This window comes from Salmo trutta, unplaced genomic scaffold (genome assembly GCF_901001165.1).
Source record: "Salmo trutta unplaced genomic scaffold, fSalTru1.1, whole genome shotgun sequence".
Classification (NCBI taxonomy): Eukaryota; Metazoa; Chordata; class Actinopteri; order Salmoniformes; family Salmonidae; genus Salmo; species Salmo trutta.
The window spans coordinates 14746020-14770309 of record NW_021822911.1 but is presented as its reverse complement, the minus strand read 5'-3'; the positions used below and the strand labels follow the sequence as shown (position 1 = coordinate 14770309).

The window sequence follows — 24290 nt, the reverse complement described above, 5'->3', positions numbered from 1 at the left end:
CAAAGCTTCACCTTCTACAATATAAACATGGTGTCTACTGGCTGTCTACAATTAAAAACAAGAAAAAAACATTTTTAAATAATAATATACAATAGTATAATTTCTCTCCTTTTTCTTTCTATAGATTCCTAAAACTCACTAGCTTCTAGAACTCTCGTCCCCTTGAAACGAGCCCAAACAAAACTCATCTCCAATACAAATTGTGATCCATAACAAAGCAATGGCTAAACACAAAACTTTTTAACTGCCCAACCTTGAGACAATCAGAAACCAAGTTGTCCTTACCACGGACATGTCTGATTTCAAGAGGAAACTCTGGCAATATCCGTAGTAACTTTCCACCTCACTGCAGAGCTTCTCACTCTTTTCAGGGTTCACTAGATAGGCATGTTGTTGGATCGGGGCCCAGTCCCCAATGTTATGCTCTAGTACATTTGGGTTGGCACATCTGAGAATGAACCCTGATATTCTAAAAGCAGGGCAACAATGTCAATATAATTGTACCAAAAATTGTCAGTTGGTTGCATCAATAATTATCATTGCTAAATGTTACATGAATTGCAAATATGAAATATTTGATTGCATAGTCTTATTTTCAATGTCTTTTCAATGACATTTTGCTAGGTAGGATAGCCCTAATGTCAAAACACAGTTTTAACATGTCCAAATCTAAACATAAAATGTGCTATATACACAAACATCTGCCACAATAATCATATTACTTGTATTTTTTTAAACAAGCACCTTATAAACTGCACAAGCACCAGAAACGCTGTTGTTTTGACAAGTAGCAATAAATCACTGATATCAATTAGGGGAGAAATCAAGTTGAGCGAGAGGAGGGAGATGAGGTTGAACGTCCTGTTAAAACTAACAGCTCATAAACCACACGGAATCTGGGAATAATGTGTACATCACTGGTTAGAGGACAATTTGTAGAAAACAGATCACTACATTTTGAAGTGTCACATTGTGATTCCAGTGGGTCACCAACGTGGTAAGTGAAACACAACTCTTTTTTTGTTTGTCACTTTTTGTTAAATCACATAAATAGTTCTCTTTCAATTCAGAGCCTGGATTTTTCCCCTGAGGCTAATATCCACATCACGCTGAAATCAATTGAATGGGGCAAACCTTTAGGGTTCTACATTGTGAAATTCCTTAAAATACTCCTGCTACAATGTTAAAAACATTCTTTATTGTGAAATTTTTTCATTGATATCATGAAATAACTCCATGTATTTTCTGATGTTTGATCAGAGATCTTTTATCAAAGTATCTCTTGTCACACTGATCACAGCTATAAGGTTTCTCTCCTGTGTGTGCTCTCTTGTGTAGAGTCAGAGAGCCAGATCGAGAAAAACTCTTCCCACATTGACCACAGCTATAAGGTTTCTCTCCTGTGTGTGTTCTCTGGTGCACTGTCAGCTCTCCAGATTGACCAAAACTCTTCCCACATTGACCACAGCTATAAGGTTTCTCTCCTGTGTGTGTTCTCTGGTGCACAGTCAGCTCTCCAGATCGACCAAAACTCTTCCCACATCGATCACAGCTGTAAGTTCTCTCTCCTGTGTGTGTTCTCTGGTGTGATACCAGATGGCCAGATTGACCAAAACTCTTCCCACATTGATCACAGCTATAAGGTTTCTCTCCTGTGTGTGTTCTCTGGTGTAGAGTCAGAGTGCTAGATGTAGTAAAACTCTTCCCACATTGACCACAGCTATAAGGTTTCTCTCCTGTGTGTGTTCTCTTGTGTAGAGTCAGAGAGCCAGATCGACCAAAACTCTTCCCACATTGACCACAGCTATAAGATTTCTCTCCTGTGTGTGTTCTCTGGTGTCGAGTCAGAGAGCCAGATTGACCAAAACTCTTCCCACATTGATCACAGCTATAAGGTTTCTCTTCTGTATGTATTCTCTGGTGTTGAGTCAGAGAGCCAGATTGACCAAAACTCTTCCCACATTGATCACAGCTATAAGGTTTCTCTCCTGTGTGTATTCTCTGGTGCACTGTCAGCTTTTCAGATCGACCAAAACTCTTCCCACATTGATCACAGCTATAAGATTTCTCTCCTGTGTGTGTTCTCTGATGAATTTTAATGCCTGATGAGGTGAATCTTTTCCCACAGTCAGAGCAGCAGTGACTTCTCTTCCCTGTGGATCTCTGCAGGTTTTTCTTGAGGTGTTCTGGTCTGGAGACACTCTTCTCTGCCTTGTCAGCATCATGAGGTTGTTGAGGCTCCCCAGAGGATCCACGATAGTTAAGTATCTCTCCTGTGTGAACAACAAAGTCAGACAGATGATTAAAGGCCCACAACAGCGGTAATCCACTGTAAAAGGTGATGCCAACAGCTAGCCATGATGTTATACAACAATTGACGTCTGTAATGAATGTTAAAATTATTTGACAATTGTCTTAACTTCTTATGGGCAGGGGGCAGTATTTTGACGTCCGGATGAAAGGCATGCCCGTAGTAAACTGCCTGCTACTCAGGCTCAGAAGGTAGGATATGCATATTATTAGTAGATCTGGATAGAAAACACTCTGCAGTTTCTAGAACTGTTTGAATGATGTCTGTGAGTATAACAGAACTCATATGCCAGGCAAAAACCTGAGAAAAATCCAACTAGGAAGTGTGAAAATCTGAGGTTTGTAGTTTTTCAAGTGATTGCCTATACAGTATACAGTGACTTAGGGTTCATTTTGCACTTCCTAAGGCTTCCACTAGATGTCAACAGTCTTTAGAACATTGTTTCATGCTTCTACTGTGAATAGGGAGAGAATAAGAGCTCCTGGAAGTAGATGAGTGAGAGAATGACATGAGTTCATGACTCCCGTGAGAGTCAGCTGTGTTCCTTTTCTTTTTTGAAGACATTGGAATTGTCCGGTTGGAATATTACTGAAGATTTATGTTAAAAACATCCTAAAGATTGATGCTATACATTGTTTGACATGTTTCTACAAACGTAAATATAACATTTTTTGACTTTTCGTCGTGACATTTTGCACGCGCTTCCTGCATTTGGAGTACTGGACTAAACGCGAGAACAAAAAGGAGGTATTTGGACATAAATGGACTTTATCGAACAAAACGAACATTTATTCTGGAACTGGGATTTCTGGGAGTGCATTCCGATGAAGATCATCAAAGGTAAGTGAATATTTATAATGTAATTTTTGTCATTTCTGTTGACTCAAATGCCGGGTATCTGTAAGGCTTGTTTTGATATCTGAGCGCTGTACTCAGATTATTGCAAAATTTGCTTTAGCCGTAAAGCTTTTTTGAAATCTGACACAGCAGTTGCATTAACCTCTCTTGGGTAGGGGGCAGTATTTTCACGGCCGGACGAAAAACGTACCCAAATTAAACGGCCTGCTACTCGGGCCCAGGAACTAGAATATGCATATTATTAGTAGATATGGATCGAAAACACTCTAAAGTTTCCAAAACTGTTAAAATAATGTCTGTGAGTATAACAGAACTCGTATGGCAGGCAAAAACCTGAGAAAAATCCAACCAGGAAGTGGGAATTCTCAAGTTTGTAGTTTAAGCCTATGTATTGTTCAATCTGACAATTAATCTGGATGGTTGTACAGTCGTCTCAAATAAAACTGTGAAGGACCTCGGCGTTACTCTGGACCCTGATCTCTCTTTTGAAGAACATATCAAGACTGTTTCAAGGACAGCTTTTTTCCATCTACGTAACATTGCAAAAATCAGAAACTTTCTGTCCAAAAATGACGCATAAAAATTAATCCATGTTTTTGTTACTTCTAGGCTGGACTACTGCAATGCTCTACTTTCCGGCTACCCGGATAAAGCACTAAACAAACTTCAGTTAGTGCTAAATACAGCTGCTAGAATCCTGACTAGAACCAAAAAATTTGATCATATTACTCCAGTGCTAGCCTCCCTACACTGGCTTCCTGTTAAGGCAAGGGCTGATTTCAAGGTTTTACTGCTAACCTACAAAGCATTACATGGGCTTGCTCCTACCTATCTTTCCGATTTGGTACTGCCGTACATACCTACACGTACGCTACGGTCACAAGACGCAGGCCTCCTAATTGTCCCTAGAATTTCTAAGCAAACGGCTGGAGGTAGGGCTTTCTCCTATAGAGCTTCATTTTTATGGAATGGTCTGCCTACCCATGTGAGAGACGCAGACTCAGTCTCAACCTTTAAGTCTTTACTGAAGACTTATCTCTTCAGTAGGTCCTATGATTAAGTATAGTCTGGCCCAGGAGTGTGAAGGTGAACGGAAAGGCTGGAGCAACGAACCGCCCTTGCTGTCTCTGCCTTGCCGGTTCCCCTCTTTCCACTGGGATTCTCTGCCTCTAACCCTATTACAGGGGCTGAGTCACTGACTTACTGGTGTTCTTCCATGCCGTCCATGGGAGGGGTGCGTCACTTGAGTGGGTTGAGTCACTGACGTGGTCTTCCTGTCTGGGTTGGCGCCCCCCCTTGGGTTGTGCCATGGCGGAGATTTTTGTGGGCTATACTCGGCCTTGTCTTCGGACGGTAAGTTGGTGGTTGTAGACATCCCTCTAGTGGTGTGGGGGCTGTGCTTTGGCAAAGTGGGTGGGGTTATATCCTGCCTGTTTGGCCCTGTCCGGGGGTATCATCGGATGGGGCCACAGTGTCTTCTGATCCCTCCTGTCTCAGCCTCCAGTATTTATGCTGCAGTAGTTTATGTGTCGGGGGGCTAGGGTCAGTCTGTTACATCTGGAGTATTCTCTTGTCTTATCCGGTGTCCTGTGTGAATTTAAATATGCTCTCTCTAGTTCTCTCTTTCTTTCTCTCTTTCTTTCTTTCTTTCTCTCGGAGGACCTGAGCCCTAGGACCATGCCTCGGGACTACCTGGCATGATGACTCCTTGCTGTCCCCAGTCCACCTGGCCATGCTGCTGCTCCAGTTTCAACTGTTCTGCATGCGGCTACGGAACCCTGACCTGTTCACCGGACGTGCTTGTTGCACCCTCGACAACTACTATGATTATTATTATTTGACCATGCTGGTCATTTATGAACATTTTAACAACTTGACCATGTTCTGTTATAATATCCACCCGGCACAGCCAGAAGAGGACTGGACACCCCTCATAGCCTTGTTCCTCTCTAGGTTTCTTCCTAGGTTTTTGGCCTTTCTAGGGAGTTTTTCCTAGGGAGTTTTTCCTAGCCACCGTGCTTCTTTCACATGCATTGCTTGCTGTTTGGGGTTTTAGGCTGGGTTTCTGTACAGCACTTTGAGATTTCAGCTGATATACGAAGGGCTATATAAATAAAATTGATTTGATATAACACTTGTATCTTTCAATGTTTATGATGAGTATTTCTGTAATTTGATTTGGCTCTCTGCAACTTGACCGGATGTTTTTGAGACAATGCATTACTGAACATAACGCGCCAATTTAAACTGAGGTTTTTGGATATAAAGATGAACTTTATCGAACAAAACAAACATGTATTGTGTAACATGGAGTCCTGGGAGTGCAGATGAAGATCAAAGGTCAGTGATTAATTTAAAAGCTATTTCTGATTTTTGTGACTCCTCTCCTTGGCTGGAAAATGTCTGTATGTCTTTTTGTGGTTAGGCGGTGTCCTAACATAATCGCATGGTATGCTTTCGCCGTAAAGCCTTTTTGAAATCTGACACCTTGGCTGGATTAACAACAAGTTAAGCTTTATTTTGATGTATTGCACTTGTGATTTCATGAAAGTTTAATATTTATAGTAATTTCATTTGAATTTGGCGCTCTGCCATTACACCGGATGTAATAACGTCCCACCTATCTTAAAGCATCAGACAAGTTACGTACATACAGTTGATTTTATTAAAACACATGGAGCGATTGATAGAAAGAACAGATGACTCTTGGTTGACCAAGATTTATTTTAGTTGGGGACAGCACTAGAACATGATTTTGGGGCTCCCGAGTGGCATAGCGGTCTAAGACATTTTATCTCTGTGCTTGCGGCGTCACTACAGGCTGTATCAAAACCGGCCGTGATTGGGAGTCCCATAGGGTGGTGCACAATTGGCCCAGCGTCGTCCGGCGGTAGGCCATCATTGGAAATAAGAATTTGTTCTTAATCTTAACTGACTTGCCTAGTTAAATAAAGGTTACATTTAAATAAATAAGTGTTTTTTGACAAACCGTTTTTCACAAATCCATCACGGGACCAACTTTGAGAAGGGTTTAAAACAAAGGTTTCAAACCAATTCATGAATGTTATTGAATCTAGGTATTTTTCGCCTTTTGTGTATTGGCATGAAAAAAAATTGGCTGAATATTATACAATGACTTATCAACAGCTGTAATAATTTGCCCCCCACAGGAAATCTACACGGGTAATTATAGAATATACCATATAGCCTAGAAACCTGGTTAAACTATCATTAGGACATCAGGGATGAATTCTAGAATATACTATATAGCCTAGAAACCTGGTTAAACTATCATTATGACATCATGGATGAATTCTAGAATATACTATATAGCCTAGAAACCTGGTTAAACTATCATTATGACATCAGGGATGAATTCTAGAATATACTATATATCCTAGAAACCTGATTAAACTATCATTATGACATCATGGATGAATTCTACAATATACTATATAGCCTAGAAACCTGGTTAAACTATCATTATGACATTATGGATGAATTCTACAATATACTATATAGCCTAGAAACCTGGTTAAACTATCATTATGACATCATGGATGAATTCTAGAATATACTATATATCCTAGAAACCTGGTTAAACTATCATTATAACATTATGGATAAATTCTACAATATACTATATAGCCTAGAAACCTGGTTAAACTATCATTATGACATCATGAATGAATTCTAGAATATACTATATAGCCTAGAAACCTGGTTAAACTATCATTATGACATCATGGATGAATTCTAGAATATACTATATAGCCTAGAAACCTGGTTAAACTATCATTATGACATCATGGATGAATTCTAGAAGATACTATATAGCCTAGAAACCTAGTTAAACTATCATTATGACATCATGGATGAATTCTAGAAGATACTATATAGCCTAGAAACCGGGTTAAACTATCATTATGACATCATGGATGAATTCTAGAATATACTATATACCCTAGAAACCTGGTTAAACTATCATTATGACATCATGGATGAATTTTAGAATATACTATATACCCTAGAAACCTGGTTAAACTATCATTATGACATCATGGATGAATTTTAGAATATACTATATCGCCTAGAAACCTGGTTAAACTATCATTATGACATCATGGATGAATTCTAGAATATACTATATATCCTAGAAACCTGGTTAAACTATCATTATGACATCATGGATGAATTCTAGAATATACTATATATCCTTGAAATCTGTTTAAAACAATAATTTTGACCTCATGGATGGCCAGTCTTTGTATTTATGGTGAAGTGAATTCAGGGGGTTGCCCTGAGCTTAACTCAAAGTTGGGTCCAGCGACTGTCAAGCCAACACCTTATAACTGTTACACCAAGATGTCTGAACTTCTTGACGAGGTCGCTAGGTGTTGGGTTACGGTTTCTACAATAGCTTTCTCTATAAATTTGGGAGTGGTTACTTTTCTCCAGCCCCCATCCCTCAGCTGTTTACCAAACCAAGTCTCTGGGCAGCCATTTTGTTGCTGTTTAAAAAAAAAACCACATCAATCAACCAATCTGCAGTTCAAACACTGTTTTGGTAATAAGATGATGGGGTTGGAGAAATGTAACTACTTTCAAATTCATAGACAGACCTATGGATGCAAGGACTGACAATCCATATCATCAACATTATAGTTTTAACCATTTTGAGGCTAGACAGTGTTGGTTTACATTGTTTCTAAACATTGGAGTAAAAAAAGCTTATTTGGGGTACTACAGTTGAACTAAGCTCATGAGGCATGTGTTATATTCTTCAACAATCAATGGCTATAAATAACTAATATAAAAGTCACAAAATGGATGTAGCTATTGCATATTTCCCCTTTAACACCACACATCAGTTCAACAACTGCAGAGTTTGTGCCTCTGTATTTAAGACAGTACTTACTAGTGTTAATCAGGGAACGGTTTCTCAAAACCATCTCACGGCTAAGTTCATCGTTGGATGTCTTAAGATGCGTTTGAGAAACCGAGCCCAGAAATCCAGTTTCCTCCTTTTTGGATGTGACAGTCATCTCCCCAGCCTCCTCTTTCTCTTCCTCCTCCTCTTTCACTCTGAACGCGTCTTCCTCTTCTTCTTTCACTGTAACAGCCTCACCCTCTACTTCATGTTTTACTGTGACATCCTCTTCTTCCTCCTCTTCTTTCACGACAACGTTCAGCCACAGTCCATCTTTCTCCGTCGAGCTAACAGCCTCTTCTTTAGCAGGAGGAGAGTAGCTCAGTGAACTCATGGTCGGGGATGTTAGCTAGCTAGGCTAATGCTAACTTAACCAGCCCGCTAGCTGAATAATAACAACAACACCGTAAATATGAAATTAAATCGGATAACTAACTAGACGACAGTAGTGGGTTTTAAACACAGTTGCTAATATACACTACAGCGTCTAAAGAGCTTTATTGGTTCGGCTATTTTGTCTAGCAAGCTACCGAGGTATCTGAATAACTGTAGCTGCTGTTGAAAGAAGAGTTCCGTCCACTACATTATACGTCACACCAACAGCATCACCTTAAATTCCCAGACCGCCATCTGCTGACTGGAGTGACGCAGTTGAGTAAAATTTTTATTATTTATTTTCAGACAAAAAGTTAAAGGGTAGGAATCAGGGACGTCGCTAGGCCTAAAATATTCGTTACCCCCCCCCCCCCCCCCAAATAAATCAATATCAGTCAATATATATATTTTCTGTGATTTCTTTTTTTCGTCAACCGTTCCATCGCATCTTAAACCTCTTTCCGAGCCGCACTAGGACCGGGGGAGGCTGCTGCTGCACTGCTGACTGGACGCAGTTGAGTAAAATGAATATTTAATTTTCAGACAAAAAGTTAAAGTGTAGGACGCATTAGTTTTTACTCAGCAGTGTGACAACACAGTGTGGTTAAAGACTTACTAAGCTAGTTGTAGTCACGATATGGTTACCGATGAGTACAAACAGTTATGTTTTTGCGTTATTACATATTTATTAACTGATTTCGGGAAATATTCTAAACTACCCACAATGCACTATTTCTCAACGTCATATGGATGTGCTACCGAGTGTAACGGTGTAATGAAGTTTAACTCGGCAAGCCAATTAAGAATAAATTCTTATTTACATTGACGGCCTACCCCTGTTTCCAGTTGTCCACATGGCTGGGAGAACCTATTCAAGTAAGTAAGTAAATAGATTTTGAAAATGTAAAAAAAAAAACGACGTATTATTAGCTAACTAGCTACAGTGCAGGCTAACTCAAATGAGCTGCTAAATGAGCTATCTAACCAACTTCACATACTGTATAGATAGATAGCTAAGTGAATTAAATATCACCATCTACCTAACTACATATTAGCTATCTATCTAGTTGTCACTGTAAAAAACAAACTCCAAATGCATTTGTAGGTAGCTAGCTAACAGCCATGGAGGAGGGTGAAAGGTTTGCAGCCCCAACTGTCAGTGAGAGAGGAGTCTATTCTGGATAGGGCAGGTACTTTTGTGTAGTTCCTGTCCCTAGAAGTGAGGACGGAGATAAAAGTAACATAATATTCAGTGTGGTGTAATTTGACTATAATGAAGTCTGTTTCTTGTGAGGTTTTCTGTCCTCAGATAAAGAGCTCTATGAAAGCCAGTCTACATATGAAGAGGTCCCAATGAAGAGCAGTGGTTCTCAGTCCTGGGGACTCAGAGGGGCACATTGTTGTTTTTGCCGTCACACTGCACAGCTGATTCAAATGATCAACTCATCATCAAGCTTCAAGTGGTATTTATGTATTCATTTGTGATGCCATGCTTGATATGATCCTGTTATTGTCACATGCTACACATGTACATATGTGCCCATGCATCTATCAATCCAATGTTATCATGATTTGTTATCAGGGATATTATACTTCAGTAATCCACAATGACCTGGTGATGTAACAGTCTAATAATTACATTGTCTTCCATATTCCTACAGATACCTTGTAACTGGAGATTCCTTCAGAACGATTTCCTACAGTTACCGTGTAGGGCACTGCAAGGTTGGGTGACCAGGGTCATCTGGGACTGCCTCCTGGAGGAATTCAGGTGTGTGAAGACACGAGGACCAGGAGGGGATCTGCAGCTCGCCGCCATGTGCCAGAGGAGGAGTCTGCTGCTCTGCAGGATGTTTCAAGGATGGCGTCCAACAACGCAGCAAGAGAGGCAATCCGTGTGCAGGAGATCTTCACCTCCTACTTCTTCAAAGAGGGTGCTGTTCCCTGGCAACACCATAGACTACACTATGCACAACCAAAGGCTCTTTTAAGAGCCATTCACATTGCAATAAGAGTATTCTTCCATTTACTTAGCTATGTCAACTGCAGTTATTCAATTCCCAGTTTCTCTCCCTTTGATTTCTACTTCTCATGTGAGGGTGCTGTTTAGGTAAGGGTGTGATGTCTGTGCAAAAACAAAACAGGCTATTTTAAATCACCCATATTGAAAAAAATGTAGAACAATTAGACACCCTATAACCCACACCTACACACTCATGTATCGATCTGATTGATGGATTGTGTTGTGCAGTAAACAGGTTCAGGTGTATAACTGTGGCTCCTTCCACCTTCAAAGAATAGGCAAGAGGGCCGACCATGGAGAATAGTAAGACACTTCATTATTTCTATAACTACGCTATATTGTTTGTCCTCGTGTGTCCGTTCATGTTTTTCAGCATAAAGTACTCTGCAGCCACTTAGTGTGGTGTGGACACCAGGTGAGGCCACACACAGATTCCTGTTGAACACTGTCGCTTTAACTACCTTAATTTCTCAATAACAGTCTCTCTCCTTTACTTCATCCCTCTCTCCCCTTCTCCCTAAATGCTCTAGGTTATATCAGCTGTGTCGGTGAACCCCTCCTGCATCTGAACTGGCTACATAGAGGGCACAGCATGATCAGAGGTGAGAGGTCACCTGGTCAGGTCAACAGGAAGTATTATTAAAGAGATGCTTCATATTGAAATACAGATAGAGATGCAGTAGTCCCAGAGTTAATGATCCCAGGTCAGTTTTGCATTTCACCTCCTGATTGATGACTAACAATGTTAGAATAAAAAATATAAACACAAGGTTTAAACATGCTCTCTCTCTCCATCTGTCTCTCGTCTGCAGATATGTTTTGATGTGAGAGGATGCCAACCCCCAGTCCCATCATCGCCACCTCACCTACTTTTAAGAACCTTTGTGCCGACGAGAGACACTATTATGTAATTGTGATGAACTGAGAGAATATTTATGTAGCACTGTGATTCATTAATCATGTGCTGCCTTCCCTGCTCCTATGTGCTTACCTCTTTCCCTTTCTGTCTTTTACACCTCTCTCACCTCCTCCTCTTTCTTCCTCTGTTTTTAAAATGCACAACAGATGTGCATTGAAGTACAGATTAAACTTGTATTTATAACACTTGGATAATGAGCTTTTCAATAAAGCGTTTCACATTCTCTACTGGTTGAAATTAAGTGTAATGTGATGAAATACTCCACCTATCCTGTGTTTATCAGATCAATGCAGATGAAGGACATTAGATGTTGAGATGAACCAGTGTTAGAGTCTTTACATGATACATAGGAAGTGTAGTGTTCTGTTTTTTAACATTATATTTCTGTATATATGAATTAACTAGTTAAATCCTGTTTCTAGTCTATTAGTTACAATGTGTAACCATTGATGTCCCAGGACCAAGATTGGTAAACACTGTTGAAGTGTATAATTGTAAAACATACATGCAGACACAGCGTCATTCAAAGACTGGAATTTGATACTCCTGGTATTGGATATGACTGAAAAATAATCTCAAAGACATTCATACCTAAACTGCACCTTTATTTGCCAAGGTAGAGTACATGATCAGTGAATATATTAAATGTACAGGCTACAATGTGGGGATCTCATGCATGGTAATAACTACAAGTTCTGAACTAATATGTATACCAAACGTTTGGGTCCATACACAGATCGGCTAGATAGCTAGCTACACATCCATAGGCATACAGGTATTATAATCATCCACTGCACAATATGCAAGAACATAGCTAGCTACGTTATTTAATCTATCTGCATGGCAAATTTCAGCAAGGCAAGCTTACACAATTGTACATTCAATTTGCAGTAAATTCTTCAGCTAGCTAGATTCTATACATCCACTGTTTCACAAAACGTCCGCCTGGTTTGCTGGTTCTTTCAGGAGTCCCTAAAACAACCAGAATTACAATTACATACTCATGTCACAACACCCATAAAGCTAGCCCAGCTAACTAACATTCCTGTCAACTGTACATGTTTCTGCATGATTCGTTATGACGTTATAATCCCTTACATTTGCTTCCATCCTAGTATTTCTGTCCGCCATCTTTGATCCAGTTCAGTTCTGTGTTGGGGTACCCCTCTCTCCTAGTATTTCTGTCTGCCATCTTTGATCCAGTTCAGTTCTGTGTTGGGGTACCCCTCTCTCCTAGTATTTTTGTCCGCCATCTTTGATCCAGTTCAGTTCTGTGTAGGGGTACCCCTCTCTCCTAGTATTTCTGTCTGCCATCTTTGATCCAGTTCAGTTCTGTGTAGGGGTACCCCTCTCTCCTAGTGTTTCTGTCTGCCATCTTTGATCCAGATCAGTTCTGTGTAGGGGTACCCCTCTCTCCTAGTATTTCTGTCCGCCATCTTTGATCCAGTTCAGTTCTGTGTAGGGGTACCCCTCTCTCCTAGTATTTCTGTCCGCCATCTTTGATCCAGTTCAGTTCCGTGTAGGGATACCCCTCTCTCCTAGTGTTTCTGTCCTCCATCTTAGATCCAGTTCAGTTCTGTGTAGGGGTACCCCTCTCTCCTAGTGTTTCTGTCCGCCATCTTTGATCCAGTTCAGTTCTGTGTAGGGGTACCCCTCCCTCCTAGTATTTCTGTCCACCATCTTTGATCCAGTTCAGTTCTGTGTAGGGGTACCCCTCTCTCCTAGTATTTCTGTCCGCCATCTTTGACCCAGTTCAGTTCTGTGTAGGGGTACCCCTCTCTCCTAGTATTTCTGTCCTCCATCTTTGATCCAGTTCAGTTCTGTGTAGGGGTACCCCTCTCTCCTAGTATTTCTGTCCGCCATCTTTGATCCAGTTCAGTTCTGTGTAGGGGTACCCCTCTCTCCTAGTATTTCTGTCCACCATCTTTCATCCAGTTCAGTTCTGTGTAGGGGTACCCCTCTCTCCTAGTATTTCTGTCCGCCATCTTTGATCCAGTTCAGTTCTGTGTAGGGTACCCCTCTCTCCTAGTATTTCTGTCTGCCATCTTTGATCCAGATCAGTTCTGTGTAGGGGTACCCCTCTCTCCTAGTATTTCTGTCCTCCATCTTTGATCCAGTTCAGTTCTGTGTAGGGGTACCCCTCTCTCCTAGTATTTCTGTCTGCCATCTTTGACCCAGTTCAGTTCTGTGTAGGGGTACCCCTCTCTCCTAGTGTTTCTGTCCTCCATCTTTGATCCAGTTCAGTTCTGTGTAGGGGTACCCCTCTCTCCTAGTATTTCTGTCCTCCATCTTTGCTGAAGAAAGTCTAACAGACACTAGTGCAGCAGCAGCCTCCCCCGGTCCTAGTGCTGCCCGGTAAGAAGTTTAAGATACGATAGAACGGTTGACGAAAAAAAGAAATCACAGAAAAAATGTATTGACTGATATTGATTTATTTGGGGGGGGGGGTAATGATTATTTTATGCCTAGCGACGTCCCTGATACCTACCCTTTAACTTTTTGTCAGAAAATTAAATATACCTTTTACTAAACTGCGTTACCCACTCCAGTCAGCAGATGGCGGTCTGGGAATTTAACGCAATGCTGTTGGTGTGACGTATTATCTAGTGGACGGAACTCTTCTTTCAACAGTAGCAACAGTTAGTCAGACACCTCGGTAGCTTGCTAGACAAAATAGCCGAACCAATAAAGCTCTTTAGACGCGATAGTGTATATTAGCCACTGTGTTTTAAACCCACTTCTGTCGTCCAGTTAGTTATCAGATGTCTTATCATATTTATGGTGTTGTTATTAATCAGCTAGCGGGCTGGTTAAGTTAGCATTAGCATAGCTAGCTAACATCCCCGACCATGAGTTCACTAAGCTACTCTCCTCCTGTTAAAGAAGAGGAGGTCTGCTGGACGGAGAAAGAAGCTCTGGTGAAAGAGGAGGAGGAAGAGGAGGCTGTTACAATACAAAAACAAGTAGAGGGTGAGGCTGTTACCGTGAAAGAAGAAGAGAAAGACGTTTCAGTGAAAGAAGAGGAAGATGCGTTCAGAGTGAAAGAGGAGGAGGATGTTACAGTAAAAGAAGAGGAGGATGAGAAAGAGGAGGATGCAGTTTTTTCCGTTGAAGAGGTATTGACGAGCCAACAAATATAATGAACAGACTAGGTCTATACTGCTCCTACATGGTGTAACAACACATCATGTAGATGTATATAATGAACAGACTAGGTCTATATTGCTCCTACATGGTGTAACAACACATCATGTAGATGTATATAATGAACAGACTACGTCTATACTGCTCCTACATGGTGTAACAATACATCATGTAGATGTATATAATGAACAGACTACGTCTATACTGCTCCTACATGGTGTAACAATACATCATGTAGATGTATATAATGAACAGACTAGGTCTATACTGCTCCTACATGGTGTAACAATACATCATGTAGATGTATATAATGAACAGACTAGGTCTATACTGCTCCTACATGGTGTAACAATACATCATGTAGATGTATATAATGAACAGACTAGGTCTATACTGCTCCTACATGGTGTAACAATACATCATGTAGATGTATATAATGAACAGACTAGGCCTATACTGCTCCTACATGGTGTAACAATACATCATGTAGATGTATATAATGAACAGACTAGGTCTATACTGCTCCTACATGGTGTAACAATACATCATGTAGATGTATATAATGAACAGACTAGGTCTATACTGCTCCTACATGGTGTAACAATACATCATGTAGATGTATATAATGAACAGACTAGGTCTATACTGCTCCTACATGGTGTAACAATACATCATGTAGATGTATATAATGAACAGACTAGGTCTATACTGCTCCTACATGGTGTAACAATACATCATGTAGATGTATATAATGAACAGACTAGGTCTATACTGATCCAACATGGTGTAACAATACATCATGTAGATATATATAATGAACAGACTAGATCTATACTGCTCCTACATGGTGTAACAATACATCATGTAGATGTATATAATGAACAGACTAGGTCTATACTGCTCCTACATGGTGTAGCAATACATCATGTAGATGTATATAATGAACAGACTAGGTCTATACTGATCCAACATGGTGTAACAATACATCATGTAGATGTATATAATGAACAGACTAGGTCTATACTGCTCTTACATGGTGTAACAATACATCATGTAGATGTATATAATGAATAGACTAGGTCTATACTGCTCCTACATGGTGTAACAATACATCATGTAGATGTATATAATGAACAGACTAGGTCTATACTGCTCCTACATGGTGTAACAATACATAATGTAGATGTATATAATGAACAGACTAGGTCTATACTGCTCCTACATGGTGTAACAATACATAATGTAGATGTATATAATGAACAGACTAGGTCTATACTGCTCCTACATGGTGTAACAATACATCATGTAGATGTATATAATGAACAGACTAGGCCTATACTGCTCCTACATGGTGTAACAATACATCATGTAGATGTATATAATGAACAGACTAGGTCTATACTGCTCCTACATGGTGTAACAATACATCATGGAGATGTATATAATGAACAGACTAGGTCTATACTGCTCCTACATGGTGTAACAATACATCATGTAGATGTATATAATGAACAGACTAGGTCTATACTGCTCCTACATGGTGTAACAATACATCATGTAGATGTATATAATGAATAGACTAGGTCTATACTGCTCCTACATGGTGTAACAATACATCATGTAGATGTATATAATGAACAGACTAGGTCTATACTGCTCCTACATGGTGTAACAATACATCATGTAGATGTATATAATGAACAGACTAGGTCTATACTGCTCCTACATGGTGTAACAATACATCATGTAGATGTATATAATGAACAGACTAGGTCTATACTGCTCCTACATGGTGTAACAATACATCATGTAGATGTATATAATGAACAGACTAGGTCTATACTGCTCCTACATGGTGTAACAATACATCATGTAGATGTATATAATGAACAGACTAGGTCTATACTGCTCCTACATGGTGTAACAATACATCATGTAGATGTATATAATGAACAGACTAGGTCTATACTGCTCCTACATGGTGTAACAATACATCATGTAGATGTATATAATGAACAGACTAGGTCTATACTGCTCCTACATGGTGTAACAATACATCATGTAGATGTATATAATGAACAGACTAGGTCTATACTGCTCCTACATGGTGTAACAATACATCATGTAGATGTATATAATGAACAGACTAGGTATATACTGCTGCTACATGGTGTAACAATACATCATGTAGATGTATATAATGAACAGACTAGGTCTATACTGCTGCTACATGATGTAACAATACATCATGTAGATGTATATAATGAACAGACTAGGTCTATACTGCTCCTACATGGTGTAACAATACATCATGTAGATGTATATAATGAACAGACTAGGTCTATACTGCTCCTACATGGTGTAACAATACATCATGTAGATGTATATAATGAACAGACTAGGTCTATACTGCTCCTACATGGTGTAACAATACATCATGTAGATGTATATAATGAACAGACTAGGTCTATACTGCTCCTACATGGTGTAACAATACATCATGTAGATGTATATAATGAACAGACTAGGTCTATACTGCTCCTACATGGTGTAAGAATACATCATGTAGATATATATAATGAACAGACTAGGTCTATACTGCTCCTACATGGTGTAACAATACATCATGTAGATGTATATAATGAACAGACTAGGTCTATACTGCTCCTACATGGTGTAACAATACATCATGTAGATGTATATAATGAACAGACTAGGTCTATACTGCTCCTACATGGTGTAACAATACATCATGTAGATGTATATAATGAACAGACTAGGTCTATACTGCTCCTACATGGTGTAACAATACATCATGTAGATGTATATAATGAACAGACTAGGTCTATACTGCTCCTACATGGTGTAACAATACATCATGTAGATGTATATAATGAACAGACTAGGTCTATACTGCTCCTACATGGTGTAACAATACATCATGTAGATGTATATAATGAACAGACTAGGTCTATACTGCTCCTACATGGTGTAACAATACATCATGTAGATGTATATAATGAACAGACTAGGTCTATACTGCTCCTACATGGTGTAACAATACATCATGTAGATGTATATAATGAACAGACTAGGTCTATACTGCTCCTACATGGTGTAACAATACATCATGTAGATGTATATAATGAACAGACTAGGTCTATACTGCTCCTACATGGTGTAACAATACATCATGTAGATGTATATAATGAACAGACTAGGTCTATACTGCTCCTACATGGTGTAACAATACATCATGTAGATGTATATAATGAACAGACTAGGTCTATACTGCTCCTACATGGTGTAACAATACATCATGTAGATGTATATAATGAACAGACTAGGTCTATACTGCTCCTACATGGTGTAACAATACATCATGTAGATGTATATAATGAACAGACTAGGTCTATACTGCTCCTACATGGTGTAACAATACATCATGTAGATGTATATAATGAACAGACTAGGTATATACTGCTGCTACATGGTGTAACAATACATCATGTAGATGTATATAATGAACAGACTAGGTCTATACTGCTGCTACATGATGTAGCAATACATCATGTAGATGTATATAATGAACAGACTAGGTCTATACTGATCCTACATGGTGTAACAATACATCATGTAGATGTCTATAATGAACAGACTAGGTCTATACTGCTCCTACATGGTGTAACAATACATCATGTAGATGTCTATAATGAACAGACTAGGTCTATACTGCTCCTACATGGTGTAACAATACATCATGTAGATGTATATAATGAACAGACTAGGTCTATACTGCTCCTACATGGTGTAACAATACATCATGTAGATATATATAATGAACAGACTAGGTCTATACTGCTCCTACATGGTGTAACAATACATCATGTAGATGTATATAATGAACAGACTAGGTCTATACTGCTCCTACATGGTGTAACAATACATCATGTAGATGTATATAATGAACAGACTAGGTCTATACTGCTCCTACATGGTGTAACAATACATCATGTAGATGTATATAATGAACAGACTAGGTCTATACTGCTCCTACATGGTGTAACAATACATCATGTAGATGTATATAATGAACAGACTAGGTCTATACTGCTCCTACATGGTGTAACAATACATCATGTAGATGTATATAATGAACAGACTAGGTCTATACTGCTCCTACATGGTGTAACAATACATCATGTAGATGTATATAAGGAACAGACTAGGTCTATACTGCTCCTACATGGTGTAACAATACATCATGTAGATGTATATAATGAACAGACTAGGTCTATACTGCTCCTACATGGTGTAACAATACATCATGTAGATGTATATAAGGAACAGACTAGGTCTATACTGCTCCTACATGGTGTAACAATACATCATGTAGATGTATATAATGAACAGACTAGGTCTATACTGCTGCTACATGGTGTAACAATACATCATGTAGATGTATATAATGAACAGACTAGGTCTATACTGCTCCTACATGGTGTAACAATACACTGCATTCGGAAAGTATTCAGACCCCTTCACTTTTTCCACATTTTGTTACATTACAGCCTTATTCTAAAATGATTAACACTACCGTTCAAAAGGTTGGAGTCACTTAGAAATGTTCTTGTTTTTGAAAGAAAAACACTTTTTTTGTCAATTAAAATAACATCAAATTGATCTGAAATACAGTGTAGACATTGTTAATGTTGTAAATGGCTATTGTAGCTGGAAACAGCTGATTGTTTATGGAATATCTACATAGGCGTACAGAGGCCCATTATCAGCAACCATCACTCCTGTGTTCCAATGCCACAATGTGTTAGCTAATCCAAGTTTATCATTTTAAAAGGCTAATTAATCATTAGAAAACCCTTTTGCAATTATGTTAGCACAGCTGAAAACTGTTGTGCTGATTTAACAAAGCTTTTGTAAACAGTGTTGTTGCATAACAATCAGGCAGTAGAACAACAATAATCATCACCCTCTTGACCAATCTTCCCTCCCCTTAACATTGGGTTGATTCAGACCCTGTCAGTGTACCAAGTGGACATTGGGTTGATTCAGACCCTGTCAGTGTACCAGGTGGACATTGGGTTTTATTCAGACCCTGTCAGTGTACCAGGTGGACATTGGGTTGATTCAGACCCTGTCAGTGTACCAGGTGGACATTGGGTTTAATTCAGACCCTGCCAGTGTACCAGGTGGACATTGGGTTTGATTCAGACCCTGCCAGTGTACCAGGTGGACATTGGGTTTGATTCAGGCCCTGCCATTGTACCAGGTGGACATTGGGTTTGATTCAGACCCTGCCAGTGTGCCAGGTGGACATTGGGTTTGATTCAGACCCTGCCAGTATGCCAGGTGGACATTGGGTTTGATTCAGACCCTGCCAGCATGGCCAGAAATGTATTCCAAGGTCAGTAACTTATAACCACAGAACCACCCCAGACCTTTCATGCCTGACTAAAAACACCTAAGTATTAGATTTACTGCCATGGTCTAGTATGTCACCGCCTCAGACACCATTCACAATGCTGGCTGAGGTACGAGTAAAACATGACATATTATTTCCTAACCATTCACAATGCTGGCTGAGGTACGAGTAAAACATTACATATTATTTCCTAACCATTCACAATGCTGGCTGAGGTACGAGTAAAACATGACATATTATTTCCTAATTGTAATAAATTCCCCAATCTTTTAAAAAAGATCTGAAATGGCAAGGCTTTAGTTCAGTGGGCTTTTCCATTGTTGAGGAAAGCAGGGGAAGTGTTGTGAGTAACAGAACTGCCTACGGTGTGGGGGAAGGGAAGCTGCTCGCTGATTGGCTGTAGTGACAAGGGTCCCTCCAAAAATCTATCACTATTCCAACTGACATGTCAAATTCTCCCCCAAATCTACCACTAATAGGCCAAGCCTCCACAGACCCTGTCTTGTATTGACAAATCAGAACAAATCATTTCACATTCAAATATGTCATTTTAAATAGCTCAATTCAATCCAGCTGGGCCTTTTTAACACAGACAGTTGTTCCTGCTGTAGATGTTATGCCTTTGTACAGATCTAAGATCAGTTCTCCTCCACAATGCATATTCAGTACCGGTCAATTGTTTGGACACACCTACAAATTCAATGTTTTTTCTTTATTTTAACTGTTGTCTAAGTTGGCCTTCCCTGTGGCTCAGTTGGTAGAGCATGGTGTGTGCAACGCCAGGGTTGTGGGTTAGATTCCCACGGGGGGCCAGTACAAAAAAAAAAAATATGCATGAAATGTATGCATTCACTACTGTAAGTTGCTCTGGATAAGAGCTTCTGCTAAATAACTAAAATGTAAATGTAAAAAATGTACAATAATAGTGAAGACAACACAACTATGAAGTAACTCATATGGAATCATGTAGTAACCAAAAAAGTGTTAAACAAATCAAAATATATTTTATATTTGAAATTCTTCAAAGTAGCCACCCTTTGCCTTGATGACAGCTTTGCACACTCTTTGCATTCTCTCAACCAGCTTCACCTGGAATGCTTTTCCAACAGTCTTGAAGGAGTTCCCACATATGCTGAGCAATTGTTGGCTGCATTTCCTTCACTCTGCGGTCCGATTCATCCCAAACCATCTCATAGGCATAGTTGTTGTCTTCACAGTTAACTCTAATGAACTTATCTTCTGCAGCAGAAGTAATTCTGGGTCTTCCTTTCCTGTGGCAATCCTCAGGAGAGCCAGCTTCATCATAGCGATGGATGGTTTTTGTGACTGCACTTGAAGATTCATTCAAAGTTTTTGAAAGTTTCCGTATTGACTGACCTTCATGTGTTAAAGTAATGACGGACTGTCATTTCTTTTTGCTTATTTGAGCTGTTCTTGCCATAATATAGACAAATAGGGCTATCTTCTGTATACCACCCCTACATTGTCACAACACAACTGATTGGCTCAAATGCATTAAGAAAGAAAGAAATTCCACAAATTAACATTTAACAAGGCACACCTGTAAATTGAAATGCATTCCAGGTGACTACCTCATGGTATATAGATGATAGTAGATAAAAGTAAAAGTTGAAAAAAAAGTCTAAATAATACATAATAAAAGTACATTTGAATGACACTAAGTGGTAGAGTTTTTACAACTAATGTCGGTTTTCCTGAGGCTGATGCCGTGCAGGTGTTGGAACACATGCATATTCACACACTCTCATTCAAACAAACACATACAAGAACACACACATACATGTAAAAGTGCCAGACATGCACACAAACATATACAGTTGGCATTGCTGTTATGATTTTAGTTGTCCTTGATGTCCTTTGTTTTAAATGTATTATTTTGTTTTATATTTTTTTGCATTGTTGTTTGCTGTTTTCTTCTGTCTTTTCCTTTTTTCTCTTTAGTTCATTCTCTTGGTTGTTGGTGCATTGGTAGGTTCTTGGGGGTGGGGAATGGAATTAACTGTATTTTTCTATTAGGGGGGACTGTGGGAGGGGTCTCGAATGGTTGAGGGACAGCTATTGGGGAACTGTGGGGGGATCTTGGAGGGTTGAGGAACAGCTATTGGGGAACTGTGGGGGGGATCTTGGAGTTGTGAGGGACAGCTATTGGGGAACTGTGGGGGGGGGTCTCGAATGGTTGAGGGACAGCTATTGGGGAACTGTGGGGGGATCTTGGAGGGTTGAGGGACAGCAATTGGGGAACTGTGGGGGGGATCATGGAGGGTTGAGGGACAGCTATTGGGGAACTGTGGGGGGGATCTTGGAGGGTTGAGGAACAGCTATTGGGGAACTGTGGGGGGGATCTTGGAGGGTTGAGGAACAGCTATTGGGGAACTGTGGGGGGATCTTGGAGGGTTGAGGAACAGCTATTGGGGAACTGTGGGGGGGATCATGGAGGGTTGAGGGCCAGCTATTGGGGAACTGTGGGGGGGATCATGGAGGGTTGAGGGACAGCTATTGGGGAACTGTGGGGGGATCTTGGAGGGTTGAGGAACAGCTATTGGGGAACTGTGGGGGGGATCTTGGAGGGTTCGGGTTTCACTAGATTGTGATCATGAAAAAGGAAACTATGACATATATTTTATATCACTATAATGCACACGCACCCTCACACATAAGGATGGCTCTGTTGTGGACAGACTGATACATGTTAGATAGTGTCTTGATGCTGTATTGTTTGTCCTTCATGTTCTAATACTTTAATGTTACCCCTTCCTTGTGTTGTTTGTAATAAATAATAATATATATATATATATATTTAAATCAGTCGGGGTCTAAACTTACTGTTGAGAGTTAGAATAGAAGAATAGACAAGGTGTCATTTAGAAATGTTCATCAGCAGTTTTTCTCTTGAAAAAAATAAAGAGGTGGGGAAAAGTACATTCTACACAAATGACCTTCATTATATCAAAGAACAAATGTGTGTCTGAGGGGAAATTAACTTTCATACAGCCAAAAGGGGTGAGAAGTTATACCAATATCAGTGGACAATTTGAACTGCTGCTGAAACACATCCCCACAGCATGATGCTGCCACCACCATGCTTCACCGTAGGGATGGTGCAAATTTTCCTCCAGACGTGACACTTGGCATTCAGGCCAAAGAGTTCAATCTTAGTTTAATCAGACCAGAGAATCTTGTTTCTCATGGTCTGAGAGTCCTTTAGGTGCCTTTTGGCAAACTCCAAGTGGGCTGTCATATGCCTTTTACTGAGGAGTTGCTTCCATCTGGCCTCTCTACCATAAACGCCTGATTGGTGGAGTGCTGCAGAGATGATGTTCCTTCTGGAAGGTTCTCCCATCTCCACAGAGGAACTCTGGAGCTCTGTCAGAGTGACCATCGGATTCTTGGTCACCTCCCTGACCAAGGCCCTTCTCCCCCGATTACTTAGTGTGGCCGGGCGGCCAGCTCTAGGAAGAGTCTTGGTGGTTCCAAACTTCTTCCATTTCAGAATGATGGAGGCCACTGCGTTCTAGGGGACCTCCAATGCTGCAGACATTTTTGGAACCCCTCCCCAGATCTGTGCCTCAAAACAATCCTGTCTCAGCGTTCTATGGACAATACCTTTGACCTCATGGCTTGGTTTTTGCTCTGACATGCACTGTGAACTGTGGGACCATATATAGACAGGTGTGTGCCTTCCAAATCATATCCAATCAATTGAATTTACCACAGGTGGACTCCAAACAAGTTGTAGAAACATCTCAAGGATGATTAATGGAAACAAGATGCACCTGAGTCTCACAGCAAATGGTCTGAATACTTATGTAAAAAAGGTATTTCTGTTTTTTACCTTATTTACCTGTTTTCGCTTTGTCATTATGGGCTATTGATGACACCCCTCTGAAACAAGATAGCCTAACCATCAGAAAAACCTCTTCCTTAGCCTACTCCTCCCGCTGCTGCTGGCCTTCGTAAATTCTGATGTTATGCTCCTATAGTTTCTGGTAATAGACTACACCAGCAGTCGTGGGCCAGTACAAAAAAAAAAAAAAAAAAAAATGAAATGTATGTATTCACTACTGTAAGTCGCTCTGGATAAGAGCGTCTGCTAAATGTCTAAAATGTAAGGTAAAATGTTATGCTCCTATAGTTTCTGGTAATAGGCTACACCAGCAGTCGTTATGCTCCTATAGTTTCTGGTAATAGGCTACACCAGCAGTTGTTATGCTCCTATAGTTTATGGTAATAGGCTACACCAGCAGTCGTTATGCTCCTATAGTTTCTGGT

The 24290-nt window shown here is 39.9% G+C and overlaps 1 protein-coding gene across 1 annotated transcript in view; it reads right to left on the bottom strand.

The window, feature by feature from the left end:
• Nucleotides 1–1311: 1311 nt before the first annotated feature.
• Nucleotides 1312–24290, bottom strand: part of LOC115186638 (zinc finger protein 135-like) — a gene marked incomplete at both ends in the record, with an annotated part of 67108 nt that continues 44129 nt past the window's right edge. Inside the window, one exon of the mRNA XM_029746207.1 lies at nucleotides 1312–2009. Coding sequence (XP_029602067.1) covers nucleotides 1312–2009 — 698 coding nt within the window. The remainder of the gene's footprint in view (nucleotides 2010–24290) is intronic.